Source organism: Labeo rohita, chromosome 8, assembly GCF_022985175.1.
Source record: "Labeo rohita strain BAU-BD-2019 chromosome 8, IGBB_LRoh.1.0, whole genome shotgun sequence".
Classification (NCBI taxonomy): domain Eukaryota; kingdom Metazoa; phylum Chordata; class Actinopteri; order Cypriniformes; family Cyprinidae; genus Labeo; species Labeo rohita.
Window position 1 is genome coordinate 30,519,235 of NC_066876.1, and position 12,307 is coordinate 30,531,541.

A 12,307-nucleotide genomic window follows, 5' to 3' on the forward strand; every position below is an offset into this window, starting at 1 on the left:
CTATTTAAATCTCACTTCCAACACTTCTATCACAGAGAGTCACGGTAGATTTTGAAATGTGACATTTTATACATCATGTGAAAGCTGAATAAACAATCTTTCCATTGATATATGGTTTGTTAGGATAGGACAATATTTGACAGAGACACAACTATTTGAAAAAAAATAAAAATAAAATAAATCACCAAATAACGAAGTTCTTAGCAATGCATATTACGTTTTCTATATTTACACTAGGAAATTTACAAAATTTTGTTTGGTTTGTCACGTGACTGAATGCTTCTTGGAGCCACTGAATCTATCGCAGGTAAAAACACACGGACAACGGCTCAAGTGCAACAGAGGTTTATTGTCAATTATGCTCTATGGACATCAACAAGCTTTATGCTATCGTAATATGAATATCAAATTTCACTGCAATAAAGTGCAAGTCCTTTTGACTGTACATTTGTTTCATTTACTAGTGTATTGTGCCTGTAAAAGAATCGAAAGCCCTTGAGTTCAAACCGCACAAAATGTAGCCAAAGCTGAACTTAAACTACACAGAATCATCACATGAATTCAGACTTCAAGCAGAGCTGCACCAGTTTGTATGTCTGATGGTAAACCGTGAGCACATGCTGTGCAATAACAATCAGGAGGTTTGGTTTTTACAGCTCGTCCGGGATCAAAGATTAAACATTCAATAGAGCCGCATTTACTCAAACGGGCGATTTCACCAGCTCACGATCAGATTAGAAGACAGTGAAGAAAAGATTAACATAAAGTAACAAAAAAAAACAAAAAAAAAAAAAAAAAAAAAAAAAAAAAAAAACAGGCATTCGCATGAACACGTGGCACAATCCAGTAACACAGAACAGTCCCGATATTACAGCCTGTGCATAGGAAGAATAAAAGCACTTATGGTATCTGCAAACATTAAAGGATTACTCCACTTCCAGAATAAAAAAATCCTGATAATTTATTCACTCACGTCATCCAAAAGGTTCATGTCTTTCATTCTTCAGTCGCAAAGAAACCAAGTTTTTTGAGGAAAACACATGCCAGTTTTTTTCTTCATATAGTGCTTAATGGATTGAAAGTTAAAAATACAGTTTCAAAGCAGCTTCAAAGAGCTCTACATGATCCCAGTCGAGGATATATATATATATATATATATATATATATATATATATATAAGCTCGTCTTGTGAGATGCACATGCAAACTCTGTGTACTCCAGATCAAAACAGTTTCTCCTCCGACGTCAAAATAGTCCTACATCACCGTTTTACCTTTTTTTGTAAAAGGTGTTTGATCATCTTTGCACGTTCACTTTGTAAACACTGGGTCGGTACTTCTGTAGCGATGTAGGACGATTTTAAAGTTGGAGGAGAAAATGAGATGGGAGTTTTCTGACATACCCTAACTGTAATGAACCGGAATACACAGAGCGCACGAGTGCATCACATAGCTAGACAACACGAGCACTGAGGTTAAAAAGTGTATAAATTTGTATTTTTTTCAGAAAACAACTGATCGTTTCAGTATTCCTCTGCTGGGATCATTTAGAGCCCTTTGAAACTGCATTTTTAACTTTCAATCCACTGAGTAACACTAAAGTCCACTATGTGGAGAAAAATCCTGGAATGTTTTCCTCAAAAAACTTAATTTCTTTGCAACGGAAGAGAGAAAGACACAAACATCTAGGATGACATGTGGGTGGGTAAACTATCAGGAAATCTTTTTTCTGGAAGTGGAGCAATCCTTCAAGCATGTCATAATGCTCGTTACGCTGGAGGGGAGAAATGACAGCATTCCAGTCCGCTCGAGAGAACCGAACTAACATCCGGTGGGTCCTACCATCTTTGCATAGTGAGAGCGAAGCAGATACGAACCTGCGGCAGAGGAAACAGAGAACAGACGCGACGGGGGTCCGAGCAAAGATGGCAGGACTCTGACTCTGTCACTATCTGTGCAGCAGCACGAACGCCTCCAGCCTCTCAGGGATGTTCCCGCGGTACGTCAGGCCGTGTTTGACGATGGCGCGTGCCGCCAGACACTGCAGCGTGGTGTGATTGATGGGCTGGATCAGATTCTTGGCCATCTCCTTCTGGTCCAGCAGGTCGCAGGCTGTCTGCTTGAAGGAGTTGGTGCTGTCGAAGTGCGTGCCGCAGGAGATCAGCAAGTTCATGATGTCGGGGTGGTTGTTGGACGCGGCCACATGCAGCGGGCTGTTGTCGTCCTCGTCGCGGCAGTTAACGTCGGCACCGCACTCCAGCAGGATGGACGCCACCTGGAAGGAGGGGAACTTGCAGACGGGGTAGCGGCCAACGCAGGTGGTGTTCCTGTCGACGGCAAGGTGCAACGGACTGAAGCCGTTCTTGCCGCAAGGCTGCAGCTTGAGAAACTTGTAGATGGTCTCCTTCTTGAAGTGGTCCTGCTCTACGGTGCACGGCACCTTCTCCAGCAGGCATATGAGGTGCAGGATGATGGAGAGCACCTTGCTGAGCTGGGCCGGATCGGGGCCAGGCCGCGGCTGCTTGACAGCACGCTCGATCTCCAGCACGCTCTTGCTGAGGATCTCCATCAGCTCCTCGAAGGACACGGAGGTGCCGAGCAGGCCTTTGGCGCGGTCCTGCAGCATGAAGGAGAAGAGCTCTGCGAAGGAGAGCAGGCTGCTGGCCGTCATGGGGCTGAGCGCATCCAGGTTGCTCTGCTGCATGTCCAGCGCGTACTTCCACAGCTTGATGCAGCGCTCGAAGTTGCCCGAGTCAGCGTAAACAGCCCCCCGGTAGCGTATGTAGTAGGACGTGTCGGGGTGCGACGGGCCCAGGATGCGCTCGCGGATCAGCAGCGCCTGCATGCGCATGTCGTCGGGGTCGGCGATCAGGCTGTCGAGCTCCTCGAACGTGTTCACCTCCTTGGTGTAGTCGTACGCCATCACCAGCTGCTTGGGCTCTTCTTTCAAGAGCACGTGGTTTGGGTCGCCGTGCCGCAAGTCCATGGCTCGCTTCCAGTACTTCAGAGCTCCCAGCAGGTCTCTCTTTTTGTCCACGAACGTGGCCCCCAGCAGCTCCAGCGCGTTGATCCGCTCCGTTCGGCCCGTCTGAGGGTGCTGCGTGAGGAAATCCACAATGTTGGTGTGGCCCGTCACGCTGGCTGAGAGCAGTGGCGTCATTCCGTAGCCGTCCTTCTCCATGGTGGCGCCGTACTTCAGGAGCATCTTCATGATCTCCAAGCTACCGGATTCGGCACAGTCGTGTAAAGCCGTGTTACCTTTAAGACACAGAGACAGGGAGCCGTCAGAGATGCGTTGATGAATATGACAGAAAGACAAAACTTACTATACTGTAACAGAAGCTGCACTAAGATATATTTATATGTCACCCTGGACCACAAAACCAGTGTTGGTACCACGGGTATATTTGTAGCAAGAGCCAAAAATCATTAGGATATTAAGTAAAGATCAAATTCATATTCACTTTTGCTGAGAGGAGCTTCAAAGGTTTCTGTGTGTTTTTGCAGCGCTGAGTAATGAATCACAGACATATCTCACCAATCCTTTCATAAACAAAGTGTAGAGAGAGTATAAATAAGAGATTGATCGTGCAGTGAAGAGAGCTTTGTTGATTATAATAGAACTTTCTGAGATTGCGATGAACCAAAAGGAGTGACAGCTTTGAATGATTTTTAAGGGAGTTTGTAAATGAGATATTGATTTAATACAACAATTAAATAAACAAGAAGGTAATATTGTCTGACTATAACACTATTGCTTGATTGCTCTATTTCATCGTCAAAAATGCGCATCTCCATTCAAACAGCGGCGTTTTGTTTATGAATGAACGTGCCTTTTTGTAACGAATCTAGTGAGTCAATGACTCAATTTCCCATTTAAAAAGACAGTCACTTGCATTATACCTAAATGAATCAGTCGTTCGAATGAATCAAATGAATGAATGATTCAGTAATTAAATCAGTGACTTGCCACCACCTATTGGCAGATTTAATTTCATTTTTAAAGTATCTTTTCAGTTGTTTAAATTATTTAATATTTCTGTATTCAAAATGTTGCATTTAAAACAATCTCAAAATAAATTTATGAATTTGATTGCACTCATGCCACCTCTAAGCCTCATTAAACATACGAAAATAAACCTACAAGACACTTTTGTGTTCTTCTGTTCCACCTCTGTAGTACAAATTAATTTTATTAATACTGATTTCATTTGATTGGTAATTTATTCTTATTCTATTTGTTCTTATTCTGTTGTTTTAATTAATTTGTTAAAAATCTGACACAAAAAAATACCATTACAAAGGTAAAAACAAAATTACCCTGTAAATCATATTAAGGAGTCAAATATCACCTCGTAATGGGAAGGCTAATTTCTGACCAGATTTTTTGATTATTGATTAGAAGATGCAACTGAAATTCATAATTAATTTATTCAGCTTTCAGATATTATATAAATCTCAATTTTAAACAAAATTATCCTTATGACTGTTTTTGTGGTCTAGGGTCACATACGTGCAGTACCAGCAGAACCAAACACTCGTTCAGAATCTGAAACGCTCATTGTTTTCACAATTCTGATTGCTGATGCAAAAAATGACACGTCTCACATGAGCTATTGTCTTCTGAGGAGCTGAATCACATCTCACAACATCAAATCAACATTTCACTGACTAAAGCTGAATAACAACAAGCTGCCTTCTAATTGTAGAACTAATTAGAGCTGAACTCGCTTTAAAATTCTATGAAATCCACACTGCTATTAATCTGAACTGAAGCAACACTGACCTACTCTGATCTGAATGATTACACTCTTGTCTCTTAGAGCTGCTTTACAGCACAATCTGACCATCAGTGATTCCTTTATTTTCCTGTTGGTCTCTGTGAAGCTGCTTCGACATAATAGAAATAAAGATGACTTTTGTTCACAACTTTTGTCCCTAATTTGGACAACACAACATAGAATTGCCAACATTCATAAATTTCCCAATTGATTGTTGCTATGTTTCTATCCAAAGTTGCAAATTTAACTTGGAATATCTCACAAAACATTTGCGGGTAAAGCACCATTTCCATCCGGGCAAGACGAAGAGAACAGAAGCATAACTTACAATAAACAGATGCCAAATATCACTAAGAAAAAGGCAATTTGCTGCAGTAGGAGAAGCCACAGTGTGTCTTTTTCATAGATAATAAATTACTTGCATTATAAATGGCTGCTGTTTGGGATCTCAGTCATGAAAACAGTTCTGGGAGATCATTATACCACTTTGATGACAGACTTTGGCTTAGGCATTTCAGAATGACCAAAACAACACTTCATATGCTGTGCAATGCAATCGGCCTGCTGGTTAGTCCAGTTATACTGTCCCATCACGTACATGAATTTTTGGATGCAGACTGAAGAACTTACTCAGTGACTATGTTTCCATCATAATTTATGAATATGTTTTGGTATTGGATAAAGTAAAAATGTATCCAGTTTTAAGTTTTAATGTGCAGCATAAGTTTTAATGTGCATTTTTTAACATTCATTTGCATCTTGTCGTTTCCATCCAGTGTATTATTTTGGAATAGCCCAAAATGTAGGGTAGGCTAGCAATAGACAGCTATCTTTGAAAGCATAAGATCCCACCCACCATGCAAATCAGACTTTGGTTCAGGCATTACAGAATAACCAACACAACACTTCAATGCAATCGGCCCACTGGTTAGTCTAGTTATGCTGTCCCATCGCACAATCACATGACTTTTGTGCATTAGGGTTGTGCCGATAGACGATAGTATCGTGCATCGATGATAGTCAGAGATATCGCCTGTTGCTGACGCCTTTGACGATAGAAACACGATTATTATTATTATCCATCAAAAATAGACTAACTTTAGCGATGCAGTGCAGAAATCAGCTTCTGGGGCGCTTCAGAAAATTGCCGGGAAGTGGTTGGTATTAACACAAGCATTGACAAGATTGACCGCGTCGCAGAGCCGGTGCCAGGACACCTCCATCGGGTGGCATTTAAATTTCTACAGGGGGCACAAATCACGGTGAGCGGGAGGGGGTGTTTCTGGGTGGGGAAGCATGCAATTGTGATTGCGTGCAGTTGCTGATGCTTGTGAAAACCTTGCAATCGCTTTCTTATGCATTTTTTCCAATTTTAGTTTGAAATCGATCATGTTCAGCAAGGAGGGGAAAGTAACTCATTTTGGGGGGAACGGCCCCCCTTCGCACCGCAGACGTGGTAAGAGATAAGAGATTTATTCATTATACAGTGATGCAACTATTGTATTCACCTATGGTACCAGTGTTATGCCAAATTCTGACCCCCCGCCAGATTACTACAGCCTAGTATCGGTAGGTTTAGGGTTAGGTGTGGGGTAGGGGACGTATTAGCACGATAATATGTATCGATGAACTCACAGGCTGACCATAGGACGATATGAAAATTAAGCAAATCGCCCAACACTATTGTGCATTGAGGAATTTATTCAGTGATTGTGTTTCCATCATATGTTGCTCATATTGCACATGTTTTTGTATCAGATAAAACAATTATCCAGCTCAGTTGAGCTTTTTATGCATATTCCATCCAGTATATTATGACGCGACATCCAAAAATGCACATTTAAAAATAAATAAATAAATAATGTGCACCATTTCATCAGATTTGTAAGGTAAATAATTTATAAATCTAAGCAAACACAAAATAACAGATTTCAAAATAACAGTTTAAACCCTCACTCTGAGTTTACACAGTGCTGTAGCTTGTCTATCATAAAGAAATGGCCATATAGTAAAGATTAGGTGGACATTTGAATGAAATGTTGTTGAGTCAATATTAAACAAGGATTAGATCTTGCAGTAAAGTGTAAAAACAATCGTCAGGTGCCTTCTGAAGGCATTTGAAATAATGCATAAATGTACATTAGCTCTATTGTTTATAATGCATTTTGTATTTTAACAGTTTTGTTCAATGAAACCATACGACTACTTGCTTTTGATACTTTATTTTTAACTAATTATTATTGCCTCTTTGCTATTATGTATGTATTTTAAGTCATTTTAAAGGCTATTGTTCACTTAGGTCTATTTGTATCCAATTACTCGATTAAATCGACAGATTACTCGATTACTAGTGTTGTCAAATGATTAATTGTGATTAATCGCATCCAAAATAAAAGTTTTTGTTTACATATGTGTGTGTACTGTGTGTATTTATTATGTATATATAAATACACATGCATGCATGCATGCATGCATTTAAGAAAAATGTTACGTCTATATGTTAAAACTATTTATATATAATATCAATCATATGAATATAATATACATTAGGGCTGCACGATTAATCGAATGAGTTTATGAGGCGCGCTTAGTCAGTAAAGCCGGTACTTTGATTAGTAGTAAAGCTCCATCACGTGCGTTCAGCTGTAGCGGCAATTAATACACAGAGCCGTTAATCACGGACAAGCTACGCCAAATCGCGCTCATAATCGAATGCGATTCATCTGCGATTATGAGCGCGATTTGGCGTAGCTTGTCAGTGATTTACGGCTCTGTGTATTAATTGCCGCTCCAGCTGAACGCACCTGATGGAGCTTTACTACTAATCAAAGTACAGGCTTTACTGACCAAGCGCGCCTCATAAACGCATTCGATTAATCGTGCAGCCCTAATATACATGTAAACACATACATACTTTCAAAATATATACTGTATGTATGTGTATTTATACATAATATACAGAGTATACACACATTTATTATGTAAACAAAAACTTTTTGAATGTGATTAATCATTTGACAGCACTATCGATTACCAAAATAATCGCCCTAACCAGCGACACGAAGACAGATGCAGTCAACGCTGTCAGATTAGCTCATGTCTCATTCACTGCTGAGAAAACATTACAGTACAAAGCGCATATAATATTACAATAATAACGCCTTCTATTCTCGCTTAGTCTGCAATAGCGTAATGACAGATCATGTTTTGATGAACAGGGTGTGTGGAGCAAGCAATAGCAATAGGCTAGGCTTTGTGTTACTTTTGATATAAAACAAAGTCTCAGATTTCAAATCCTGTCAATTTCATTAGGAAATTCAAGCAATAAATACCGTTTTTGCACTCTTTAATGTGGCGTAATAGATCGCTGTAGCTTCTATGTACTCGCCTGTGCGTAATCAAACACATAGGAAAACACTCATGATAGTTCAGTTTTTGTTCTGGATCCAGATTTTTCCGTCACTGATAAAAAAATTCCATCAGTGACGGAGAATTTCCGGTTAACGCGACCTCTGGTGTGGAGGTATGCGAATACATAGGTTGACAGGCAGGTAGGACAGCCTATCATAGTCCTCGGACCGAACATTCCATGCTACTACGCCTTCCACAGGCAATATAAATACAACATGAGCATCTCCAGTCCTCACCTTTCACACTTTTCCGGTTGACGTCAGCTCCTTTCTCCAGCAGGTACTGCGCGATCTCCCTGTGTCCTTTATAACAGGATATCATGAGGCAGGTGTGTCCGTGCCTGTTGGCCACTTCCAGATCCGCTTTGTGCTCCACCAGGTATTTGACAATATCCAAATGTCCGTCGAAGCAAGCGGCTCTCAGCGGGGTAGAGTTTGTAAGAGTCGTATTGTTCACAGAGGCACCGTGTCCCAGCAAAGACTGCACGACTTTCAGATGTCCTGCCGCCGACGCGGCCCACAGCGGCGGCGCTCCCTCAATGATTTCCCCGTCGAAGTTCACCGAGCCTCCGACCTCAACAGGCGCGCAGCAGCACTCGATCAGGTACTCCACCAGCTCCAGGTGCCCATACCGGGCGGCCATTAGTAGCGGCGTCGCTCCGTTGGTTTTCTCTGCCATGAGTTTCATGACGTCGTGATCGCTCTTATTCTCTAAGAGTTTCTGGAGGAGTCTGAGTTTGCCGTCTCGGGCGGCGTTGCAAACAGCAGTTTTTAAATCCATGGCATAGGGTTGCCCTGCGGCTCCGTCCTACAGACAAAAACAACAAAATCAGACACGTACAACATGCTCATGCTTTCAATACTAGTTTAAATTATAGGGATGTAACGATGCAGCCCGAACTAGGTGAAAATCAATAAAAATGTGTGACAAATCAAGTTGATTGAGATGTTAAACAAATTGCGATACAGTTGGGGGTTTATATGAATGTATCTCTTATGGAACTGGCTGTCCTCAGAAAAGTGCAGGTGATATTTTCTTTTCATCTTACCTTCATATAATGCATAAAGCGCCGCTGTTTCATAAGCACCACCTGCTGTCAGAGAGTGAATCTACATCTCATTCAACCTGACTGATATTTGCTTTGCTCAGATATGATTTATGTAGTAAAATTTCACTAAGTTCAAGCCATTCTGTTTTCGCTTCAAATTATGAAATTATACAATCTAATTTAAATCAAAAACAGCTCATGATGCATCCTTGTTTGGATCGTGATTATTCATGCAGTGGACGACTGTAATTGTAAATGGAAAGAGCACAGGCAAAACCTTAGTTTGTTATTACATTAAAGTGTTTTTGTAAAAGCTTCCCTTATGTCTTTTCAAACCCATATGACTGGGTTCACTCAAAAAGAGCTTTGCTTTGAGGAATATCTTAACATTTAAGACTTGTACAACAAACTAAGAAGAGCTCAAGCAAATTTCCAGCTTGCATTTGGAGCCGTTCCTCACATGAAGCTGTCGTATGAGTTCAAGATCTTGGAATATACTCCACAAGTCATTACTGTTACGGCATTATGAGCATTTGTGTTCACTGAAGAAAGAAAGTCACATATAAGGGTGAGTAAATGATGACAATTAATCTTGAACTGTTCCTTAAAGGTCTTTATGTGTCAGGTAAGGTAAGTAAGCCATCAAACCAATGCCCGGTTACATAAACTGATTAGACTAGTCCTAAAAGTTAGTCATCTAATTTTTTTCTGCAAGACTGGTAAAGTCAGTTACATAAAAAGGCAGACTGGTCTAATTTGAATCTGAAAAGTAAGACTGATTTTCACTAGACTATCTGCTAGTTAGTCTAACCAGATTTAACATAGTGACTATGTTTATGCAAGTGGAACTCATACGAGTGACACTTCTGTAATATTTAGCATGTTAATCCAGTGTATTTCTACACTACTAGTATATACACTACCACTCAAAAGTTTGGGATCAGTACGACTTTTTTAAAGAAGTCTCTTATGCTCATCAAAGCTGCATTTATTTAATCAAAAACACAGAAAAAAATCAGTTAAATTGCAAAATGTTATTACAATATAAAACAATGTTGTTGTTGTTTTTAATACACTTTAAAATATAATTTATTCCTGTGATGCAAAGCTGAATTTTCATCAGCTGTTATTCCAGTCTTAAGTGTCACACGATCCTTCAGTAATCATTCTAATATGCTGATTTATTATTAGAATTATCAATGTTGGAAACAGTTGTGTGATTCTTTTTTTCAGCAAGTTAAAAAGAACAGCATTTATTCAAAATATAATCTTTTCTAACAATATAAATCTACGCTATCACTCTTTATTAATTTAACACATCCTTGGCGAATGAAAGTATTTATTTCTTTCAAAAAAGGAAAGAATAAAAATTTACTGACCCCAAACGTTTGTACAGTAGTGTATATTGCTAGAAAACCTTTTTAAAAGGTTTTTTTTAAAAAAAAAAAAAAACGCTGTTCTTTTTAACCTTTTATTGATCAAAAAACCCTGAAAAAAAGATCCAAAAAAGGTTTTAAAAAATTATATTTAAGTAGCAAAACTTGATACTAAATCAGCACATTAGAATGATTTTAAGGATCATGTGACACATTACAGATATAATTTTAATGTATATTAATATAGAGAAATATTGTTTTACATCATAATAATATTTCACAATATTACATTTTCTGTGTATTTTTGGTCAAATGAACAGCTATGATGAGCATAAGAAACGTCTTTAAAAATCATTAAAAATCTTACTGATCCCGAACTTCTGAGCGGCAGTGTAAGTCATAAATGGATATGAAATATTGGCTGGAGTGTATGGCTAAATCACGTGATGACAGACATGAAGCTATCACAGCTTTATACATAATCACTGTAATGACGATAAATTCTAGAGTTTAGAGTCATTATATACACACAAATATTTGGCCAGCCACTATCAAGTGCTCCAGAGGGTCATTATTATCAGTGTAGTATTCACTATTCGAGGCTCTGTTGACATCCACTCCGGCTCATTTAGAGTAAGGATTACAGGTGTTTCACGGTAGATTTCAACCTCAAACTACAGAGTTTAAGCAGACTGCTCGCGTATTCTGTCAAGTCACAGACAAACCCGTCATATGATTCATTAGCGTGTCGTTTTCTGTCGTTTAATGATCGCGTCAGCCCGGAGGCCGCACTCACCGCTCGCGCTGGATCCTTCGCGGTCTCGATGATATCCGTTAACGGCCGTTTATTCGTGTTGAACGACAGGACAGTGTTGTCAGGCACACGGACTGTGAAGGTACTTTAGCTCATGCCGAGTTCAAATAATACAAAACGATAAAAATAGAGCGTCGCTGCGGCTCTTCCCTCCCCCGCTTCCTGTAACATCGAGCGAGATCCTCCTCATTAAACACACACGATCGCTGTGGCACGATCTCCTGCCGGAGCCTCACGAAATCAGCATTATTCTGCTATTAGGTCCATTTCTGCTCGACGTCTCGGTTCTGTCTTTCAACACGACGAGTGTTGCTCTACTGCTGATTTTTCCAGTCTGTAACAGCGGCCCGAAAGTTCCGCCCCATTGTGGGTGATTGACAGCCAAGCGGTCCAATCACGGTCTCGTCCAAACGTTTTCCATTTAAAGGTAAACGAAGAGTCACGACGCGAGACCGAACGCGAGTGCTTTTAATAACGCGGGTGTGTGAGGAGCGAACAGGACGGTTCTCGTGAATTCATGAAACAGCCCGGTGTTTTACACCTCAGTGAGCCTCAGTGATTCACAGAAATGAACGAGGCGTTAAATAATCTTCCCTCAGATTTGCCCGATCACTGCAATATTCGTGTTTGCTAACAGCGCCCGCTAGAGGCCAGAGAGAACGGCATTGATGGGAGATTACTGTAATATGTGACCCCGGACCGTCATAAGGGTCAATTTTATGAAATTGACATTTATACATCACCTGAAAACTGAATAAATAAGCGGAATAAATAAATAGGATATGAAAATATTTGGCCGAGATACAACTATTTAAAAATCTGGTATCTGAGGCTGCAAAGAAAATCACCTTTAAAGTTGACCAAATTAAGTTCTTAGC

The 12,307-nt window shown here is 40.1% G+C and overlaps 1 protein-coding gene across 1 annotated transcript; it reads right to left on the reverse strand.

Moving 5' to 3' along the window:
* Nucleotides 1-329: 329 nt before the first annotated feature.
* On the reverse strand, nt 330-11,887 carry LOC127169126 (protein fem-1 homolog C). Its single transcript, XM_051116280.1, has 3 exons — nt 11,412-11,887; nt 8,428-8,998; nt 330-3,257 (listed from the first exon to the last, which is right to left on the reverse strand). The coding sequence occupies exons 2-3, from the start codon at nt 8,969-8,971 to the stop codon at nt 1,948-1,950; spliced, it is 1,854 nt and encodes a 617-aa protein (XP_050972237.1). The 5' UTR covers nt 8,972-8,998; nt 11,412-11,887; the 3' UTR covers nt 330-1,947.
* Nucleotides 11,888-12,307: the final 420 nt, after the last annotated feature.

Coding starts and splice junctions, on each gene's coding strand:
- LOC127169126 (XM_051116280.1), bottom strand. CDS start 8,971: ATGGATTTAAAAACTGCTGTTTGCAACGCCGCCCGAGACGGCAAACTC. Junction 3,258..8,427: donor CAACCGGAAAAGTGTGAAAG/GTGAGGACTGGA, acceptor TGTGTCTTAAAG/GTAACACGGCTTTACACGAC.